This window comes from Trichechus manatus, unplaced genomic scaffold (genome assembly GCF_000243295.1).
Source record: "Trichechus manatus latirostris isolate Lorelei unplaced genomic scaffold, TriManLat1.0 scaffold00015, whole genome shotgun sequence".
NCBI lineage: Eukaryota > Metazoa > Chordata > Mammalia > Sirenia > Trichechidae > Trichechus > Trichechus manatus.
Genome location: NW_004443951.1, coordinates 24,033,746 through 24,049,211, shown reverse-complemented (window position 1 = coordinate 24,049,211; position 15,466 = coordinate 24,033,746). Strand labels below are relative to the sequence as shown.

Sequence of the window (15,466 nt, the reverse complement as noted above, 5' to 3'; positions counted from 1 at the left end):
AGAAAAAAATTCCTGAATCAGATCAAGCCTCTAGATCCAACTTCCAACTTACAGGAAGTACAGCAGAATATATGAAATGATAGAATGTAATCAGCAAAATCCAGAATGGACAAATGACCTGATTTTTTCAACCAATAAATTACAAAGGAAGAAAAGAGATGGAGGGTGTCTTAGTTATCTCATGCTGCTATAACAGAAATACCACAAGTGGGTGGCTTTAACAAACAGAAATTTATTTTCTCATGGTATAGGAGGCTAGAAGTTCAAATTCAGGGCACTGGCTCTAGGGGAAGGCTTTCTCTGTCAGCTCTGGAGGTAGGTCCTTGTCTCTTCAGCTTCTGCTTCCTGGTTCCTTGGAGATCTCCATATGTCTTGGCATCTATCTTACACCATCTCTGCCTTCTTGCTTGCTTATTTAATCTTTTATATCTCAAAAGTGATTGACTTACACACATCCTACACTAATCCGGTCTCATTAACATAACAAAGACAACCCATTCCCAAATGGGACTATAACCGAAGGCATAAACCAAAACCCACTGCCATCAAGTCGATTCCGACTCATAGTGACCCTACAGGACAGAGCAGTACTGCCCCATACACCTTCCAAGGAGTGCCTGATGGATTCGAACTGCCAACCTTTTGGTTAGCAGCCAAACCCTTAACCACTACGCCGCCAGGGTTTCCACCACAGGCATAGAGGTTAGCATTTACAACATATATTTTTTGGGGACACAATTCAATCCATAACAGAGGGGGAAACCTATAGATTGAAAAACACCTAAAAGACAACCAATCTAACGTGTGGACCTTCTTTGGATTCTGACTCAAACCATAAATTTAAAAAACATTATGACATTTATGAGCTAATTAGATATTTGAAACTAACTGAATATAGGATGGTATTAAAAATTATTGTTAATAAAAAGTTTAATGGGAACAGGATTTTTCCTTAATTTCAAAGTATAATTCATTCTGATTCACTAAGAAAAAAATGTCTCATTACAATAAAATATTTTATTGTAGAAAACTTACAAAACACAGAAAAGCACAAAGAAAACAAAAATTTGCTAGCACTAATGACAGTTTGGTGACTCTTCCCAGGCTTTGTTCTATGCGTACCTTTTCTTATATTTATATATTTATTTATATTTTTTAAAATGAAAATAGGGTCAGACTATAGATACTATACAGCAATCTGCTCGTTCTCTTAATACAATCTGTATATTTTGCCACAACAGCCTTTAAATAGCTGCAGGAATTTCCACCATGAAATTAACCCAATCTACAATTATTCACACATCAATACCCAAAATAGTGCCTGGCACAAAACGGGCACTTAATAAATGTATAATAAATAAATGAACCAATATTTTCTTCTAGTGCTTTTGTCCTTGAGCCTACCTGAAATTTATTTTGGTGTATGGTATAAGATAAAATTCTTCCTTTTCTCCCTGGTTGGTTAACCATCTGACCAAATGCTGTTTGTTACTATTCTGGCCACCATCAATTTTCAATCCACCTTTAGCATACGTTGTTGTTGTTGTTAGGTGCTGTTGAGTCGGTTCCAACTCATAGTGACCCCATGTATAACAGAATGAAACGTTGCCCAGTCCTGCACAATAGTAGGTATGTTTGACCCCATTGTTGCAGCAACTGTGTCAATCCATCTCACTGAGGCTCTTCCTCTTTTTTGCTGATCCTCTTTTACCAAGCTTGATGTCCTTCTCCGGGACTGGTCCCTCCTGCTAACATGTCCAAAGTACTTGAGACGAAGTCTCGCCATCCTCTCTTCTAAGGAGCATTCTGGCTGTACTTCTTCCAAGACAGATTTGTTTGTTCTTTTGGCAGTCCGTGGTATATTCAATATTCTTTGACAACACCACAATTCAAATGCACCAATTCTTCTTGTGTCTTCCTTATTCACTGTCCAGCTTTCGCATGCATATGAGGCAATTGAAAATACTGTGGCTTGAGCCGGATGTACCTTAGTCATCAGCGTAACATCTTTGCTTTTCAAACTTTGGGGTCTTTTGCAGCAGATTTGCCCAATGCAATACATTGTTTGATTCCACCCCTGGCAATTATACAGATAATTATATCTATTCGGTCTTGTTTGTCAACTTTCTATTCTATTCCATTAGTCTATTTGTTTATTTCTGTGCCTGAACTACACTGTTTTAGACTCTGTAGCTTTATGATATATTTAAATATTTAGTAGGGCAAATTCTCTCTCATTAGTTTTCTTTTTTTTATTGTGGTGAAAATACGGACACAAAAATACAGCAATTCCACAGTGTCTACATGTACAATTCAGTGACACTGATTACATTCTTCAAGTTGTGCAACCATTCTCGCTATTTTTTCAAATATTAGTCTTCTTTTAATGTTTTTTATTATTCTCCCACATTTATTCTTTTAGATAAACTTGCAAAGAATTTTCCCAAATAATAAAAAAAAATTCTTGCATAATTCTGACTGAGTTACACTGAATACATGGATTGACTGAGAGAAAAAAATACATTAATATAAATATTAAGTCTTCCTCTCCAGGAACATGGTATCTGGTTCCATTTAATCAAGCTGTCTTTTATGTCTCTCAGAAAAATTCTGTATTTATTTCTGAGTATTTTTATATTTTTGATTGCTATTGGGAATTGGACTTTTGTACACATTTCTATCCTAACAGACATTGTTTGTCTTCAAAAACTGCTTTGATGGTCCAGTTTATCATTCTATAACAGTTTAAACCAGTTGCCATCGAGTTGACCCCGACTCCTAGCAACCCATGTGTGTAACAGTAGAACTGTGCGCCACAGGGTTTTCAATGGCTGATTTTTTTGGAAGTAGATCACCAGGTCTTTCTTCTGAGGTGCCTTGGGTGGACTAGAACCTCCAACCTTTTGGTTAGCAGCTGAGCGTGTTAACCCTTTGCACCACTCAGGGACTCCCATCAATTTACACAGGGGATGGGAATGCGTCCCTGAGAAATCCAAGAGAATCTACGCACATCCACTATATCTAATAAGACAGTTCAGCAAGATGGCTGCTTTCAAAATGAATGTATTAAATGGATACTTTTGACACACAATACAAACAATGTGCTGTGAACATTCCTGCAGGCTCGCTTCACACATGTTCTCGCACCATCTACAATGAAGAAGCTAGTTGCAGGGAAGGTCCCTCTTCACCTTTGTTCGATACTGCCAGATTGCTCTGTTTACTCTCTCCCTGGCAACGTATGCAGGAGCCCTGGTGGCGCAGTGGTTAAGCTCTCAGCTGTTAACCCAAAGGTTGGCAGTTTGAACCCACCCAGTGGCTCACCCACCCAGTGGCTCTGCAGGAGAAAGACCTGGAGATTTGCTTCCATAACGATTATAGCCAAGAAAACCCTATGGGGCAGTTCTACTCTGTCACACAGGGTTGCCATGAGTTGGAATCGACTTGACAGCACCCAACAACAATAGCAACATATGAGAGTTTTCTATCCTCATGAACATTGGGTATTTCCAGGCATTATAACTTTCCCACCAATTTTATGGACATGATTTGGTATCTTGTTTTAATTCGCATTTGCTTGATTAACATTCAGGTTGAGCATCTTTGTGTACGTTTATCAACAATTCTGCTTTAGTTTCCTGTGAATTGCTTTCCATGTCCTTTGTTAATCCACGAGCTTGAAATCTCCCTACATTTATTTTAGCTTTATGTCCTTCAAAATAAAATTTTATAATTTTCTCAGAAAAGGTCATGCACATTTTTGTCAGATTCATTCCTATGTGTCTCATAGTTTTTATTTCTGTTACGAATTAGGTTTTTTTTTTTTCGATTACATGTTTTAATTGGTTATAGAAACACCAGTAGCCTTGCTTATTGACCTTATTGGTTCTGATAGTTGACCAGTTGATTCTTATGTACTTTCTGAATAAAAGTACTTAATTTTATTTAGAGACAATTTTCTGTTTTCCTTTTCAATTTTTAAACTTTCTTTTTTCTCTTTTTGATACAGCTGTAATGGGTTGGATCTTCAGTACGATATTGCATACTATTGGTGATAGTAGACATACAGGTCTTGTTCCAGGCTTTATTGGGAATCCTTACGAAGTTTTGCCAGTAAGTACAGTATAACGTTTGATGTAGGTGTTTGGGAGAAACCTTTAGTCAGATTAAGAAAGTTATATTTTATTCAGAGTTACAGGAGGTATTTAAAAAAATCATGGATGGGTATTGAGTTCTATCACTGATGTTTTGGTGTGTGATGGTAGGATCATGTGTTTTTTCTCTTCCAATCTGTTTATAGGATTTTACATTGAACCACATGAAATTGCCAATATTCAGCCAGTTTTGGCCTACAAAAATGGCAATTTCATATGGCTTACCTAATAAATAACATTATGAGCTTGACTGAAGAAGAATCGATGCCTTTGAATTATGGTGTTGGCAAAGAATATTAAATATACCATGGACTGCCAGAAGAATGAACAAATTGTCTTAGAAGAAGTACAGCCAGAATGCTCCTTAGAAGCGAGGATGGCGAGACTTCGTCTCAAGTACTTTGGATATGTTAGCAGGAGGGACCAGTCCCTGGAGAAGGACTTCATGCTTGGTGAAGTAGAGGCTCAGTGAAAAAGAGGAAGACCCTCAATGAGATGGATTGACACAGTGGCTCTGACAATGAGCTCTAACACAGCAACAACTGTGAAGATGACACAGGATTGGGCAGTGTTTCGCTCTGTTGTACATAGAGTCGCTATGAGTTTGAACCGACTCAATAGCAGCTAACAACAACAACGAGTTCTTCTAATGTTGACTTCTCATATTCCCGGAGTAAATTCTATTGGTCAGTTTTGTTTTAATACACAGCTGATTTCAATGTGATATTTTATTTAGGAATTTTAGATCTAAGATGGTAAGTGAGATTGATCTCATAGTTTCTGTTCTTATACTGCCCTTACGCAGTTTGATATCAGTGTTTCTACTTGCCTCGTTTAAAAACAGTTCATTGGGTTGCGGATCCTTATTTTTCTTTTTTCTGAAACAGTTTGATTATTGCAGGGATTGTTTCTTGAAGTTTTGTTAAAGTTTACTTGCAAAATATTCTGGGCCTGGGGCCTTTGAGAAGGATATGAAGGAATTCCAGTTTTTGAATGGTAATTAATCCATTCATATTTTCTATTTTTTCTTGATTTTAATATTTTTTTTAAATAAAAATTTTCCATTTCATCAAAGCTTCCAAATATCTTGTCTTATAGTTGCTCCTAAATATTTTCTTGTTTTTATAATACCTCATATATTTATAATTATTTTCATTTCTAGTATTACGTATTTCTGGCTTCTTTATTTGTTGATCAGTTCTGTCAGATTAGTCTATTTTATTAGCTATTTTTCAAAGAACCAGCTTTTGGTTTTGTTGATGGTTGCTATTGTTTTTTAGTTTTATTTTTTTCAGTCATTTCTGCTTTTATCTTTTTTTAAATTGTGGTAAATATATACATATATATGTATACATAAAACATTTGCCATTTCAACACTTCTTTTCACGTACATTCAGTGACATTATTTATATTCGCCGTGTTATGTAATCATCACCATTATCCATTTCCAAATTTTTCCGTTTCCCTTAATAGCAACTCAGTGCCCCCTAAGCAATGATTCCTCCTTACCCCTCCTTCCTACGCCTGTCTGCTTTTATCTTTAAAAATATCTTTCTCCTACTTACTTTGGATCTATTCTGTTGTATCATTCAAGCTACCTAAGCTCTTATTTATTTTTAACCTAGGTGATCTGCCAGAGACTAACAGAGGTATATTAAAATCTTCCATGATGACTGTAACTTTATTAATTTTTTAATGTTTCTAGCAGTTTTTATTTTATTCCTGCTATGTTATTTAGCATGGAAAGTTTTACTGTGGATTGATTCCACATTTTATTAATATAAAAGAATCATCTTTTCCTTCCCTTATGAAATGTGGGAGAAGGTCTCAAATTTATCTTGTAATAAACTGAATTCATTTTTCCGTGGTTTACCATCTTCCCTTCATTGCCTCCATTCCATTTTTAATTGGGTGATCATGTTTTTCATCTCTATTCAATCTCTCCTCATCTCATATTGCTCTGTTTTCATTATTGCTTATTTTTGTATCATAAATATAATATTCTCTCAAATCCTGTTAAGAATACAAACTAGGAGCTTTGAATTTTTTTCTTTGTTGCTTACAGGAGGATAATTAGCTCTGATTCGTCCAATAGTTCCCCTTCTTCTGGTCTACTGAATATTTTCACATACCCAGCTATTTTTCTTGTTGACACACCATTACAGAGGGAGAATGGAAACATCCAGTAGTCTGTCAGGGAGCAGAAGAGCTAAGCCAAAAGAAGCCATAGAAGGAGAGTATCTCCTCAGTGCTAAAGAAAGTGTGTGTGTATGCGTGTGTGTGTGCGTGTGTGTGTGTGTGTGTGTGTGTGTGTGTGTGCATCATTGTGCAGCCTTTTCTCCAATGAGCAAGACTACTCTTGTTAGGCATGAGCCATGGCAGTGCCCTGCTTTACCTGGCTTGCCAACAAAAGCCAAGTGAAAGCCAGAATGTCATGTCAAGAGGTAATCATGGCTGTAGACCTAGCACTTCCAGAAAGGCTGGTAGGATTGAAGTTTGGTCCCTGCCAATGGACCCTAGGTTCTGCTCCTCTGAGCTAGGTTGTCTTAGGTGCGTTTTTTTCTTAAGGTTTCTACCACTTAATGTATAGGCAGGATTTCACTTCATTTATGTCAACTGTGGTTTGATTAGCTCCTTTCTCAATCTGGAGTCTTTCTGGGGTGTTCCACTTGTTAGAAATTCCTTTAAGTTGTACGTGAAAGGTACCCTTCCCTAATTTTCAGTGCTGAGACCACATTTCCCTGTTTTTATATTCCTTTTAGTCATTACTGTGGGAATCTAAAGAGGATGTAGCTATATGCAGATGCTTTATTTGCCATCTTAAGCAGGAAGTTGCCTTTCAATACTATCGCATTTAAAGGCCCTTCCTGTCTTGCCAATGGCAGGGTAGCAGCAAGGGATACCTAGCGGGGACCAGAACAAAAGGAGTTGGGTGGTTCTGGGATACAAGGTGGGGTGAGGGGGAGTAAGGTTAAAGAAATTAACAGTTGTTAAGGGTAAGGAACAGGGTAAGAACAGGCATGGGGTCACAAATGCATAAAGACAGGCAAATTTCATGGGTCATAAATACAGGACTATATAGAAGGTTGGTATGTTTGAACTGTGGTACTGCTGAAGAATACTGAATATACCATGGACTGTCAGAAGAATGAAAAAATCAGTTTTAGAAGAATATAACCAAAACGTTCCTTCGAAGAGAGGATGGCAAGACTTTGACTCGCTTACGCTGGACACATCATCAGGAAAGAGCAATCGCTAGAAAAGGACATCATGTTTGATAAAGTTGAGGGTCAGCGAAAATGAGACAGATTGACATAATGACCACAACAATGGACTCAAACATACCAACGATCATGAAGATGGCACAGGACTGGGCAATGTTTTGTTCTATTATATACAAGGTTGCCATGAGTTGGAGCTGACTCAACAACAACTAAGAATAACAACACAGGTTGGGAGGGTTCGTCGGACACATGAAATACTGTATCTTGGGAGACATGTAAGGTGTGGAGGAGGTGGAGGCCTCCTAGGTCAGGAGTTCAGGTGGGCATCTGCACTTCTTTGGAGGGGCAGGCAAGTCCTCAGCATTAGGAGTACACCAGCATTCTGGCAGGTGAGTCCATTACACTAGGGCCAGGCAAGATGGATTTGGAGGTGACTCGGATCCCTAGTTTCCTTTTGCACATATTCCTGTCAAGGTAGACAAGAATGTCATGTTCAATAGCTGCAGCTGACTGTGGTTGTGGGGCAGCTCTGAATCCCACTTGGGAAACTATAGCTGTGAGTTTCTTTTAGTTCTGAAACAGTTCTGGTATCTATTTGTGTCCTAGAGCAAGGGGTCCTGAGGAGACGAGCTTGGAAGAAGAAGAGGATCCATGATACCACCCTGATCTCCCATGTGCCTTCCCCTCCCTTCCTCAGGGCCAGTTCTATAGAAGGGGCCCTTGAATGGCCCTTCAGCTAGGTCAGAAGCCACAGCCCAACCATCTGAGGAGTGTACTAAAGAGACTTAGACACAGGAGGAGGATGCCCTTGGCCTAGAAGGCTTAGCGCAATATTGGAAAGCTAGCGCCCTTTACCTGCTGGGTTGCAGGGCCAGCTGGGTAGGTGGCGGCAGAGAAAAAGTCTGAAGTCTGCCTAAGAAACATAGAATTCAGCATCCCTCTGCCCCCTAACTCTGCAGGATTACCTGGAGTCTTGCATCATGCCTGAGCCCTCCCTGACCTCTGACTTGGGTTTTATGCCTTGTGTCCCTCCCTTCTTATCCAGCCTTGGAAAGCCTTTCTTCTATCTGTCTATTAATCTTCTCACCTGATCCTGAGGCCAGCATCCTGACAGTGCAGTTGTCTCTGTCTTAGGTGCTACTCTGAATCTAGACTACCCCAGTGAAGATGCTCTAGCACTGGCCATACACCATGTGACCCCCAGCAACCTAGGAGCCATTTCTGCTGGTCCTATCAGCTGCATGCACAGGGTGGCTGCTCATACTTCCTTCAAAACATGAAAATGGTAACATGCCACAAAGATGCTTTTTTCTGCAGGGCTAACAATAGCCCTCTGCATCCAAGAAGGCCTCTTCATTGCCCAGCTCGCATCCCTTCCATCTGGACCACTACAGAGTAAGTCATCTGGCCCTGCTGTCCCTGGTTGTGTCCTCTGAGATTCTACTGTTCATGACGAACAAATGGGTGGAGAGCACTGAAGGGTGAGGGGGATGACTGAAGACATGGTGCCAGGAAGGGTATAAAGCCCTGGTCTCATGCTCGCTCACAGGGAGACGCATACTTTTTTGCGTGTATGGGGAACTTGAACATTGAAAGCAGAGTTTAAGAAGCCAATGATAGGGCCCTGAGCTCCACTGAGATTGTTCTGTCCTATTTCATGCACACCCAGTCCCAGGTGGCCATCTCACGAGTGCCTCCTCTTGGGTTCAAAAAGGTTAGGGAAGAGTGAAAAATACCTTCCAAACACACACTCATGCACACATACATACGCACACATGTGCACACACGCATGCACACACACACACACACACACACACACACACACACACACACACACACCCCTGAGAACACATGTCCCAGAGGTTGGGTCAAGAGTATCATCTGTGCGTAAGAATGACAACACTAAGCACTTCACCACACATGGACAGAATACTAAAGGATGAAGAATGTAATGCTTTCTCTTTGGATTTTCCAGCATAGTGACCTCTGGTTGTTTCAACTTTTTCTAATGTCAGAACTTAGCTGGCTACAGGGAATACAACTATATTTAGAATAAGCTAAAATAAAGTTCCTTGGCCTAGGATGAAAATGGTCACACTCTGTATGAGATTTTCCTTATAATCCATTTTAATAAGAGAGCTCTTTAATAAAGTCTTCAAAGTCAACTCTTTGATCTTTATTGGAGAAGCCCACTTAATGACACCTACGCAAAGAAACGTAAGACACATATATGCTCAGTGTCTTAACAACTCTTTCTCTGTCACCTCAAATCCAAGTCCTAGCATTTCTTTCTCTTAGGTGTATCTTGAATCCACTTTCTTGAACCCCACTACCATACATAGGCCATCACCACTGCACGTTGAGGTTACTGCAATAGCCTACTATTCTATCGAAATGTGTGCTCAAAAGATGCACAAGTGCACATGTACAAAATACACTGAGACAAGTATGTGATAAGACACAGATCATCAAACCCAAATAAATACATAGACACAGATTCACACACCTGTGGGAACATACACAGCAAAGCATCTATATCCACAAATACATATCTATACACGCACACACACATTCTATTAGCTCGTCATTATCCGTGTTGATGATCAAGGTTTACAGTGGAAAACTTGATCCACTGGCCATTCCAACTGAATTTAGTATTGTTTCTTATAACGCAGTCCACACATACTCAATCATACATGCATTTAAGTGCAGTCACCCCTTGAGAAAACATAAAGCCACATTTTTAGACACTCACGGATCCTTCTCTTTTAGGTCTTCATTTTCTCCCAGAGGAGTGAGGATAATATCCTGGGACTCAGGACGGAGGGAGCAAGTCCGTAGATAATTCCCAGAGTTAACAGGTGAGGGCTGACCACACGTTTGCACACTGTACATACACACTCTGTGAAATCTATCCACTTTACCTTGAGGACATCTCCTTCAGAGAGTTCAAATGCCTTGGCTTTAAGCTGAATTCCCTTCCCTGGCTGGGTCTGGATGGAGTAGATGCATTCGTGGTTGTTATTGTAGTTCACAGGGAAGTTGGGAGACAGCAAAGTACCCTGAGTGCCCGTGACTGAACTCCCACACTCAGCTGGAAAGAGAACCACAATAATCACAGATTAACCCCCATCCACTGCATGCGGGAAACAGAACTCACAGCTCCGGACGACCTTACAAAGATGGCAACTGTTCACCTGCCTACCTGCCAAAATGCCTCTTTACCTGCCCATTTGTCTGCCTGTCTGTAAGACTGCCTATCAAGCTTTCAAAATACCTGCCACCCGAACTGCTGCCTGGTTTCTTATCTGTCTCCTTCCGTCTGTCTGTCTGTCTCTATTCTGCAGAAATAAAAACGAACCTCCCAGGCACCCTTTACTTTCACAGTAAAAGCAGCCACTTCCCACACCTATTTGTATAGTGTCATAGCAACTGAGGTGACGGAGGAGGATGCGAGAGGAACAGGGGGCCGGCCAAGTGAGGAGAGATGAAGTCTTTTCAGTATCAGAGGATAGAAACTAAGCAGGGGACAATATCGAATAATAATCACTAGCATCTTCTGAGCCTTTCTATGCAAAACACCATGATAAACACTTTACAAGTGTCTCTTCAGTTATTTGTCACAATAACCAGCCCCACAGGCTAGGTATTATTATCATCTCTGTGTTAAGGATAAAGAATGTGGGGCTTAGCAGTTTAGATCAAGTCTCTTAATTCATGAAGAGGTGGGGCTGAGATCTCAAACTCTGTGGTCCTTGAATTAAGGGCTCCCAAGGCTTCTTGTTGGAGCCCTGATGGTGCAGTGGTTAAACATTCAGCTGCTAACCAAAAAGGTCAGCAGTTCAAACTCACCAGTTGCTCCTTGGAAATTCTATGGGGGTAGTTTCACTTTGTCCTGTAGGGTTGCTATGAGTTGGAATTGACTTGACAGCCATGGGTTTTTTTTTTTGTTTTTTAAGGCTGCTTGTTAGCTGTCATTCAGTTGGCCCCTGACTCATGGTGACCTCATGCATAACGGGATCCGATATTATGATCCATAGGGGTTTCCTTGGCTGATTTTCAGAAGTAGATTTCCGGGCCTTTCTTCCTAGTCTGTCTTAGCCTGGAAACATCATAGCAACATTCAAGTCTCCGCTGACAGATGGCTTGTGGCTTCACTTGAGGTGCACTTGCTGGGAATCTAACCCAGGCCTCCTGCATGGAAGGTAAGAATAGCCACTGTCTTCTTCCCTCCCACCAGGGTTAGAAGCAAGTTTTAGCATAGAGGTATTGAAGACTTGTTTCATTCAACAGGTAATGAACTCACTCCCTCTTCTCGAAAAGTCTGTTTCTCCTCCTACAAAATTAGTTATTCTTTCCCCATCGTTCCCACAGAACGTCTATACACCTTTATTTATAGCATTTATCACATTTTACTTGAATTCTTTGTTAATATTTCTAGCTCCTCCACTACACTGTGGGTCCTTTGGGACTTGGTCATATCTCTATATCCCAAGCACCCCCTCAGTGTCTGGCACAGGGCAGGCATCAGCAGATGAGTGGGGAGGAAGCTCAGTGGTAGCATAAGTGTTATAGAAAATGAGGCCTGCAGTTGGATCTCTAGGGTCTTAAATACTTATGAAGTCTCTCCTTGCATTCTAAAAGCTCCTTGAGCCTCCCTGCATCACAGCACCTACCACATTGTTCCATGATTGCTTGTCACTTGCATCTATCCCTCACCCAAATTGTGAGCTACTTGAGGGCTGGGGCCATTCTTTATTCATCAGTGAATCTCCAAGGCTTAGCCCAGATTGTCCATAAAATAAATATTTGCTAAAAAAATGAATGAATGAATATGGAGTACACTGACCTCAGAAGATGTACAGTCCTAAAAATAATTAGGTTCCGGAAGGATTTAAATACAAGTCCAGATGGTGAGCCCATTATTTGTCTGGACATATGGGGAGTTTGGAGTGTGTCCTGAATCTTTGAGGTTGATGGTAGGAATTCTGCTTTCTCCAAACCATCTCTCAGTGTCCTCATTCTGGTTGGAAGGACAATGAAGTCAACCAAGAGGACATTGCTTTGACCACATATTCAACCCTAATTACCCTCAGCCGAGAGTGTATTTGAAGACAGTGACTATGTCCCACCACCAAGTCCCTATTTTTTAGATGTGCCCTGAGATCTATCTAGTTCAGGACCAGCTTCAGTTGCCTAAGACTTTATGTAAGCCATCATTTGTCTTGAAGAAGAAATCTAGTATTGTGATATTTTAAACTCAGCCCGTTTGCAAAGTGACCAAATATTCACGATGAATGTGCTCGGCTGGGTTATAAAACTAAAGGGACAGTGGGGGACAGGCACCCAAGGGGCAGTGTCAGCTGATGATTTAGGTAGATACGTTTCTACAGTGTATAAATTTTGGGGGTGAAGCCTCTGAGAAGAGGGTTTTTGGTTGGGGGTGTGTGTGACTGAGGGCAATACACATTTAGACATTTAGTACTCAGTCCCATCACATGGACAACCCTTGAAGGATCTCTCCATCATCGCTGGGAGAGGCATGTAGTGCAGCAAAATAAGCATGGACTTCAGAGTCAGACAAGTTATATCAACTCTCTGAGCTTTGGTCTCTTCATCTGCCATCATCTGGACAATATGGCATCCTCATAAGACTACAGAGATTAAATGAACAGGATTTTATGTGTAATGTAGGTGGTTCAGTGGTTGGCACATAGTAGGCACTTAACAAGTGTTATTCCTATTCTTTCTCCCCATCTGTCCCAGGTGAATTTATGTGGCTTAACCTGCTTCCATCTGGAGCCTTAACTACCCATGCTCTGGGACTGGCAGAAAGCCAGAGAAGCTTATTGGGAGGCATGCGTTAGCTGTCCAAAGTTCACAGAACTCCTACCATTCCCGATGCCTCTTGTCCTCTACCTAGTTTCTGACCAAGCGGGCTTCCCTTAAACATGGGCTTGGGCATATTTTTGGAGCCCCTTCTCTGCCCTGGCTTCCTGCACAGCAGCTACATGCTTCTTCTCTGTCCCAGGTTCCAGAATGACCCTCTTATCTTTCCCACACGCCCGACACATTTATGGAATGGAAACGGGGTTGACAGCTTCAGATGTGGCCAGTCTTTGGCCAATCCCCAGGTCCTGCCCCCTGCCAGGGCCTCTGTCCTGAGCACCCTGGTGGATTCAGGAGGGCAGAGGGACATGGTGCTTGGTTCTGGGAGAGTTTCCAAAGTAACAGGGGAGGCGAGCAGATGAAATTGAAAATCCAAGCACAAGCATAGATGGAAGCAGATAAGTGCTCCAGAGAAACAAGCAGGCGTATGCACAGAAAGGCATCTGTGACTTCTGTTGTCCCTGTCCGAAGAGGTGTCGTTAAGGTCAGGAGCTGTAGCTTATCCATCAGTCTGGGGCTCCTCAGGCAGAGGGTTAAGTCTTCTCCATCACACTGGGGATCCCAAGGACAGGGCCATGTCCCTTGCTGCAGACTGGGGTCCTCTGGGGTCAGGGGCTGTCTCTTCCACATCAAACTCAGGGGCCGCTGAAGTCAGGGGCTATGTCACCCCCATCACACCATGAATTAGAGCCCAGGGCTGTTCATCTCCATCTCCGCTGGGAATTCTCCTGGTAACACTGTATGGGCTAGCTAATTCATCCAATTTACACCTACAGTACATACGGCAACTGGGAGCCTTCCCCGGGTGGGCATTCCAATGGTACCTCCAGCCTGAGCCTCTGCGGCAGAGCTGGTGGTAATTAGAGGTGATTGTAATTCCCAGGTGACATTAATAACATGTGAGACAGAATACAAATGTAATAATGAAGATATCGTGAGGTGTCATGAATAAACAGTAATTGGAATAATAAGTTAAAGAATGAGTTTATGTAACAAAATCAATGAGATGAGAGCCTAAAGACTGTGTGCATCCGTGGTCCTGGATAATCCCATTCACAAAAAATTTCCCCAGAACTGCTTATCTGAGGACATTTTCCAGAGAGGAAAAGAGCTGCTAGTAGCTGGTATCTTAAGAAAGCCAGGACAACTCCTTAACCTTGAATCGAAAGGACCTTCCATGCAGCTGGACTGGTAAAAAAGCAATAACATAGAAATGGAAAAGAATTGGGGGAAAAACGTTCTCTACGAAAACCACAAAAATAATCTAAAAACCACATTGAGGGATGGCCCTTCAAAATGGTCAATCCAAAAAAAGAACTGATAGGATGTTTGGTTTGTGTAAGACCCTATGGAGCATGTCTAAAAGACTCACAAATACAAAAGTTCTCTGAGAAAAGGGGTGCAGCCTTCAAAATGCCAACCTAAGTTGGCTCTTTCTTCATTTGCTGTTCGAGCAGTTCATTTTTGGCTCCAACCTATGAAGAATAGGAATTGAGCCTACGAGGGGGAGCTGTGCGTGTGTGTGTGTGAGTGTGTGTGAGTATATGAGCGAGCGTGAGTGTGAGTATGTGAGTGTGTACAAATGTAAGTATAGGAGTCAGTGTGTGTGAGTGTGTATGTGAGTGTGTGTGTGTGTGTGTGTGTGCACATGCACCCAGGTCAGGATGGGTGGATGCTTTGGGGAATGGTGTACAGGAGAATGGATAAACCTTGGTATGATTTAATTGGTCGAAAGTGGAATTCCACATCTATTTGTCTTAATTTTTCCTCACTGAGATTGTAAACTGTTCTTGGCAAAATCAAGAAAATGACATGGCACCTTGTGGTTTATGTAAATTACATCATCTAACCTTGGCATGAAGCCTCTCTCTGTAAAGGACGGAGCTGAGGCTAAAGGGGGTTTGGTGGCTTGGTGAAGATCCAAGAGCTGGTCGATGGCAGAGCAGGCACTCAGCCTTGGGCTGTGTGACCGCACAGCCGGCCCGTCTCATCACACCAGCTGTTTAAACTGCCCCCCGCCCCCACCACCCTCAACCCCTGCAGAGTCCCAGGGCTCCATGGAGTTGTCTCAGGCCAGGCTGACCACCTGGGCCTCTGAGACACCGGCCCCCGTTTGAGTCAGTGCAATGTGCTCCTGTTTTGTATACAGTATTAGGTTTTTGTGCAGAACTTCACTCTAAGCATGAGTTCCACGGCTAA

General features: G+C 41.7%; 1 protein-coding gene across 1 annotated transcript in view; it reads right to left on the bottom strand.

The window, feature by feature from the left end:
• CSMD2 (CUB and Sushi multiple domains 2) overlaps positions 1 to 15,466 on the bottom strand; it is a 752,464-nt gene that overhangs the window by 208,369 nt on the left and 528,629 nt on the right. The window contains exon 27 of the mRNA XM_012554226.1: positions 10,303 to 10,472. Within this exon, the coding sequence (XP_012409680.1) occupies positions 10,303 to 10,472 (170 nt within the window). The remainder of the gene's footprint in view (positions 1 to 10,302; positions 10,473 to 15,466) is intronic.